General features: G+C 36.8%; 2 protein-coding genes across 3 annotated transcripts in view; one reads left to right on the forward strand and one right to left on the reverse strand.

Annotated features, from left to right (window-relative positions):
* Positions 1–682, reverse strand: part of LOC106878461 (heat shock 70 kDa protein 12A) — a 58,438-nt gene extending 57,756 nt beyond the window's left edge. The window contains exon 1 of the mRNA XM_089337900.1: positions 1–682. This exon is cut by the window's left edge and continues 616 nt beyond it. The gene's annotated coding sequence lies outside the window, so the exon portion shown is untranslated.
* LOC106878462 (uncharacterized) overlaps positions 1–7,500 on the forward strand; it is a 25,317-nt gene that overhangs the window by 15,491 nt on the left and 2,326 nt on the right. For both annotated transcript variants that reach the window (XM_089337901.1, XM_089337902.1), the window contains exons 2-3: positions 6,052–6,646; positions 7,267–7,477. In XM_089337901.1, the coding sequence (XP_089194027.1) occupies positions 6,052–6,646; positions 7,267–7,477 (806 nt within the window). The remainder of the gene's footprint in view (positions 1–6,051; positions 6,647–7,266; positions 7,478–7,500) is intronic.

Below are 7,500 nucleotides of genomic sequence, written 5' to 3' on the forward strand. Positions count from 1 at the left end.
GCAACACTGCTTTCTATGAAGCATGACCTACGAGGATACTATCGCATCCGATTAGATTATGTTAATTCATATTATATCATCTTAGATTATATCATATCATTTATTTTATGTTAATTCATATTATATTGCATTATATCATATAACACATTATGTTATACTATAATACATTCTATTCTCATTGGCGCTGGGCTTGCAGAGTTGTTGGAGCGTCAGAAGCAGAGAAAATGTCTTGCTGCAGTGTTTGTTCTGGTTCTTTAGTACATGAGTTCGAATCGTTAACTTTCCCATTCATCCTTTCGGAATCTACAAATAAAGTACGAGTCAAACTTTGGGGCCTTTATGATTGACTAATCCCCTGTCCCCTTTAACATTACTGATTACCTCTCCAACTGAGAGAGTTAGAAAGCAACAAAGAGTCAAAAGAAAATACGTAACAGGCAGGGAAACAAGTAATCAGTTTTTCTTGGTGATTTCTTTGAGTTGGTGTCAAAGGATTGGCACCTTTCTTGGTCCCTTTAATGTAGGCCATTCCATAAAAGTAATGAGAAAAAACAGCCGCAATATTGACTGGTGCTCTATTTGTGGACCTCGAAAGAATAAAAAAGGCAAAATTGACATGTGTGCGATTTGAATGCAGGGTGCATCCAACCGGAAGCCAATTAACCACCCTTTATATATATGTAAAGAGAGAGAGTGAGAGAGAGAGAGAGAGAGAGAGAGAGAGAGAGAGAGACGTATACATGTTAGCACCGACTATATATGACCCACTGTTTATGGCATGTGTGCATATATATATATATATATATATATATATATATATATATATATATATATATATATATATATATATATATATATATATATATATATATATATATATATATATATATATATATATATATATATATATATATATATATATATATATATATATATATATATATATATATATATATATATATATATATATATATATATATATATATATATATATATATATATATACACATGTGTGGGTATATATACATACATGGCTCAGTGGTTAGAGCCTTGAGCTTATGATCGTGAGGTTGTGAGTTCGATTTCCGGTCCGGGCAGCGAGTTGTGTTCTTGAACAAGACACTTCATTTCACGTTACTCCAATTCACTCAGCTGTAGAAATGAGTTGTGTCGTCACTGTGCCAAGCTGTATCAGCCCCTTTGCCTTTCCCTTGGATAACATTGGTGGTGTGGGGACAAGAGAGGCTGGTATGCATGGGCGACTGCTGCTCTTCCATGAACTACGTTGCTAACGTAATAACCAGCGTCACTTTTTGTTGAAATAAACATAGAAAACAACTTTAGTGATATTTAAAGCCTTTCATTAGACGTGTTTCATTTCTTTTTTTTTTTTCGCAAACCATTTTACTCAAAGAGACACAACGAAATATAAAGACTGAATGCGGTAAGTGAAAGAAATCACTGAAACACGTGTCCTAAAATTGGATTAAATTTTTTTTTCTCGCACCATTGAGCCAAAGGAAAGAGTGAGGGTGTGAATGCTGTAAGGAGAGAGAACTGATCCGCCAGGTTGATATTCTCGGTCAATGAACTGGAAAAACCTATAGTTATGCGATTTGCGCACCAGAAATCGAACCCACAATCTTACGATCAGGAGCCTAACACTTTAACCACTTGACGACGCACCTTCATGCCTACAATTGGCAACACCTTTAGGGCATTGGATTGAAATGTCTTGTGATATTCATTTGGGCTTCTTTCATTTTGAGCTGAAATTCCGCCAAAGTCAAACGCTGTCTTTGAACCTTCCGAAGCCGATAAGTAACAAGTGAACGGAATGAATTTGTGGAATCGTCGGAGCGTTAGAGCGATATTCGTTCTGGCTCTTTGTGTTTTGAGTTCAAATCCCAACGCAGTCAGCTTGAATGCTTAACTGAATCGAATTAAATTAAATGCACCGAAGACCCCTGATTTAAGCAATCCTCACTTATCATAATTTCATGGATTCCATAACAAAAACATATTCACAGAATCCAGAAGTTGTTACTTTCACTTTTAATGACTGAGTGAGTCATTAATCGAGAGTAACAAATGACCGGGTCCATTCCTTCCTTCCTTCCTTCATTCATTCATTCCTTCCTTCCTTCCTTCCTTCCTTCATTCATTCCTTCCTTCCTTCATTCATTCATTCATTCATTAATGTTATTCGTTTCTTTCCCTCGTTTTCCATTTTTCCACACAGAAAAGATGAATTCATTGAAAATTATTCAAGTCATCATTTTTACAATCCAGAATTTATATATATATATATATATATATATATATATATATATATATATATATATATATATATATATATATATTGATGTGTCTAGCCATTAATAGGATTATCAAGGCAACAGGCGTGAAACCTGTTTTAGCAGACGATACTGTGTCAACGCAGAGACAGTCAGGCTGCCATGGGTGTGCATATTGAGTGAGTCACCAATTGTTAGATGAAAACGCAATGGCTTCTGGGAGCCATCAGTCATCAGATGCAACGAGCTCTATTTAAACAAATCGAAGATTGTGTTGCTTGCTTCTCTGAGTCAACAGAGTTAATAGACCATTTGCTTGTTGTGTGGTTTTGTTTAGTTTATGTAATTAATACCACTTTTTTTTCATAAGCTTCCGATATCAAGTGGTGGTGGGGTTAATCGTTGTTCAAGGAAACGAAATTGTACCACACAAATTTAATAAAACAAGATCCAGTGACGTCATTGCTAAAATGTCAATTCATATAATCGTGTTAGTAAAAGTGTAGTGAGTATCGTATTTCAAGGACAGCAATTCGAAAGACTTTATTTCCATCCGATGAAATCCAAAATACTATAAACTTATTGGAGACTCATTCCTTCTTGAAATTTTCTCACGGATAAAGTACAAATTAATGAAATAATAAAGCGAAACTTTTTTTTGAGCTGCCTCCCTTCCACTTATAGAAACGGCCGTGCCATCTGGTGCTGTTGCTTATTTACAAACGGCCGAGCTGAATCATTTTGACAATAAATTTTAGGTCTGCATTAATGACATAAATAAAGACTGCGGGTCTTTCCGCTTTCATTCTGTTATTCTGGTGATGTTCCTGGTGTTCTTGTTGCTTAGCTCTAAGTCATCTCTGACTGAACAGACTTATGAGCAAAGGCACTCTAGCCATGACCATCAATTTATTTTGTTTATCCAGGACGGCATTGTCTAAGTGGAGGCTCCTTTTTTAAATGGTTGGGCGTGATGTATCTACGTATGTATGTATGTATGTATGTATGTATGTATGTATGTATGTATGTATGTGTGTGTGTGTGTGTGTATATATATATGTATGCATGCATGTATGTACGTGGCCATTGCACCTCCTCGCATCGTGTTATGACATACACGTAAGCCATAACAATGAATGCTCTCATGTCTGTTGTGCATAATAACTATACGTGTATCACATAGGCAGAGTACGTCTTTTTTGCTTTGTTTTGTTTTTTTCTTTTTCTTTGTTCCAGTCGTAAACTTGAAAACTGAAGACTGGTAATGCCATTCCATCAACATGGGAACGCCGGTTGCTCTCGTTCAAACTTTGAACTTGAATTTCTATAATTTTCAATTTCTATGTATCACTTTTCATTTTGAACTCGACAAAGCTAGGCAGGCTTTTGAAATATCGTTCGACCAATAAAACATCTATTGCAATCGCATCGCGCTCTTCGTATTGTCGAATAATAATAATAATAATAATAATAATAATAATAATAATAATAATAATAATAATAATAATAATAATAATAGGTCACAAATGGAATGTGTTATATTGGTCTTCTTGATTTGGATTGATGCAGAGCTAAACACCGACAACGAACAGAAGATGACGTCACTATTGGAATCGAAAGTAACTTTCCAGAGCAACACTTCAACTGACTAAATGCAATGACGTCATAGCTCGATCGTTCATGTCTCAGCGCTGAAATGACTAATTAGAACGATGTCAATGAAGCGTTTAATTAAACTGAGTAATGTCGATCGTAAGGAGCACAACAACAACAACAACAACAACAACAACAGGAGCTCCCTTTAAGGGACTGCATTGATTTCTTTCGTTTTTTTTTTTTGTGTGTGTAAAGGTTTACAAGTTTCTTATAACGGGGAAGGGGCAAACGAGATTGTGGCAGATGTCGGTGTAAATGGGAGCTCAACGAAATGGTTAACAAGTTCACTTCGCACTCCTGCGGTATCGGGTTCGATCCACAACACGATATCTTGAGCAAGTCTTTTCTTCGATATCCTATAGGTGACACTAGTAGATGGAAACTGTGTAGAAGCTTGCAGGGATAGACTGTACCTACAAATCAAAGGTCTAGATCAACGGTTCTCAACTGGGGTCCATACAAGATTATTTTTCCTTGAAATTTATCGGCAATAAATTGGTTTCATTTCTGAAATGCACAATTCCTAATAATATTTAATTATTAAAATATAATGGGATTTTTTTTCTTTTTTTAACATGGGATTCAGTAGAGTAAAATAGGGAAATGAAAGGGACCCACTGGGCTGAACTATGACTGTAGCTTGCATTATGTATTGAGTACTTTCTTTTTCGTTTGTGAAACAAAACACATACACATCATCATCATCATCATCATTTTCCCGGCTAGCTTTGTTTTCTTCATCATAGACGGACAATGTTCAAATCGGGCCGCAGGCGACTAAACAAGTCTTGTAGGTAGGCGAGAGTGGGGTTCGAGTGGGGGGGGGGGGATATAATCCCAAAATGTGTGTCTGTGACTGACACCCTTATTATGTCGGGATTGAATTGAACAGATGTTGCATTATATGTGCAGATGGTAGTGGTGGTGGTGGTGGTGGTGGTGGTGGTGATGGCAGTAGCGGTGGAGGTGGTGGTCGTCATCATCTCATGATGAAGCAGGTGATAATAGTGGTGGGTATGGTGGTGGTGGTGGTAAATCTTTCGGCGAATCTTTAGTTGGTCGCTCAACCTGCTAGAAATAGGAACCAAGTTTCCCTCAAATCTTACCCTATCGTTTTAAGAATGGCACAAATATACAAAATAAATCAGATGTGATCACGGTTGGAACGTCTTTGATCCTAATTTTGCTCAGAGTAGCCTGGCCTGAAACTATACAACAACAACAACAACAACAACAACAAGCGTTGAAAACCAAATCTTCGAGTGGTTCAGAGTCTGGTCTTATAACAGCGCCCCCACCCGTCCCGTTTAATCGGATACAAGAGATTATAGCATCACAGGTTATTATTATTATTATCATTATTATCATTATATTGTTAATATTGTTATTATTATTATTAATATATTTATTCATTTGTTATAATAGGATGAAGAGCCCTACATATACTGTCTGCCTGTCTGTCTGCCTTATTCTTTCCGTTAAGATTAACCACTTCTACTAACTTTCTTTCTTTATTCAAATATTTATTCTACAAAAAGTATTGGTTAATTCTTCAGTTCTAATGTTAAATTGTTTTTATATATAACTTGACATATAAAAGCAAGCTTTGATATATGTGCGAGTGTTGGCAGACATCTGCATATATATATATATATATATATATATATATATATATATATATATATATATACATGTGTGTGTGTGTGTGTGTGTGTGTGTGTGTGTGTGTGTGTGTGTGTGTGTGTGTGTGTGTGTGTGTGTGTGTGTGCGTGAGTGTGTAGTCATGTCTATATGTATGGCCGTATATGTGTGTGAAGAGAGAGAGAGAGAGAGATTTCGTAGTTTTTCTCTTGGGATTCTGTCATGATGTTATCGGCAGAACGTGTTTAAACAAGATGAGAAATTTGATTTGATGCACATTTCTGTTTGACGTATTGCTTTTCATATTTATTTTATAATAGATATGAATCACATCAATTCCATGAGTTGGTGGAGACCAGCCTCTCCAAAGTTTATGGGGAAAGAGAAGGAAATTGAGTACTGCTCGTTCTTTGTGATTAAACCCTAATTCTAATATGTGTCTGTCTTTTCGTTTTAGGTACGCAAAGAAAAGAACAGAAGATGTCCGAGGGTGGGAAAAAAGATTTAGTGTCTGATGCCAAGTCGTTTTGCGACAGTCTTGGCAATGTTTTCGTCGTGAAGAAGCGAGATGCCCAAAGTCGACATCTACTGAATCAAGCAAAATGTCTTATCGAATCGCTGCTGGAGGAGAACCAGCGACTGTCGTCAGTCGGTGGTACGCCCCGCGTTAAGCGCAGTGGGGGTAGCATGGGTCAACTGTGGATGAAACTGGATGAAATGAAACGCGAAAACGAAGAACTGAAGCGGCAGCTGGGTAAGTGTCATGATGAACGTCCTGCGATGAATAAATCGCAGGGTCCCGGGGAGGTCATCATAGCCGAGATGCACAAAACCAAGGCCGAGAACGTTAGTTTGAAAAGTGAAGTGGATAAAATACAGAAAACCTTGCAGGAGATGAATACGATAAATACAAACTTGCAGGACGAATACAAACGATTGAGGATCGCTTTAGACACGGCCAACCAGTCACTGGAACATTGTCGTTGTGAATATAAAAGTCTGGAAAACAGCCTCACGAATGCGAAAAAAGAAAATGAATTGCTCAAACAACGGTAAGTCTTCAATTCTTACTTATCTCTTATCTTGTACTTGCTTCAGTCGTTGGCCTACGCTCATACTGGAGCACCACCTGGGAAGGTTTTCATCGAAAAGATCGCCTCACTACTTATTTCTTTTTTTCTATCAAACTTCGCTTGACAACACCACTTGTCAAGTGATGGGCAGTACAAAGGCAGACGGGCACATGATGGACGTTCCTGTCTATGCTGGTTAGTTCATTTAGTGTCCAGTTAAGGATATTGTAGCAATAACTTATAATTGGGACGGCTAAGGTGTTAATACCTATTGTCTTATTTTTAGCAGTGAGCGTTGTTTTCAGTATTGATCTAACTCGTCTATAGTATTCTTTCTTTATTATCTCTTTCATTTGTGTGTGTTGTATCCTATCCAGTTCATTGATGCCTAAATATTTGTATGTCTGGCTTTGGTCTAATTCTCTTATTTCATTGGCTTTGTCTCGTGTGATGTTGCTACTCTTAACTAGTTTTCCTCTTTATTATTATTGTTATAATAATTATATATGTTATTGTTATTATTATTATTATTATTATTATTATTATTATTATTATTATTATTATTATTATTATTATTATTATTATTACCTGTCTTCCAGCCTCTCCAGTAGTCCTGCGAAAGCACCGATAGTTGCGAGGAGAGATAACCGTCTAGTGGAGAACATCAACGAGCAATGTCGGCCGTCGATTGTGGCCAGGAAGTATGACAGGTTAGAAAGTCAAGAGTGGTTGGATGCAAAAGAGAGTCTTGAAGATACGACCAACAGAGATGAAGAGGAGATTGTCAAGTTCCTCTGTTTCATGCTCATGGTATGACTAAAAATGTTTCGTGT

The sequence above is a fragment of the Octopus bimaculoides genome, chromosome 20 (genome assembly GCF_046866305.1).
Source record: "Octopus bimaculoides isolate indiv1 chromosome 20, ASM4686630v1, whole genome shotgun sequence".
NCBI lineage: Eukaryota > Metazoa > Mollusca > Cephalopoda > Octopoda > Octopodidae > Octopus > Octopus bimaculoides.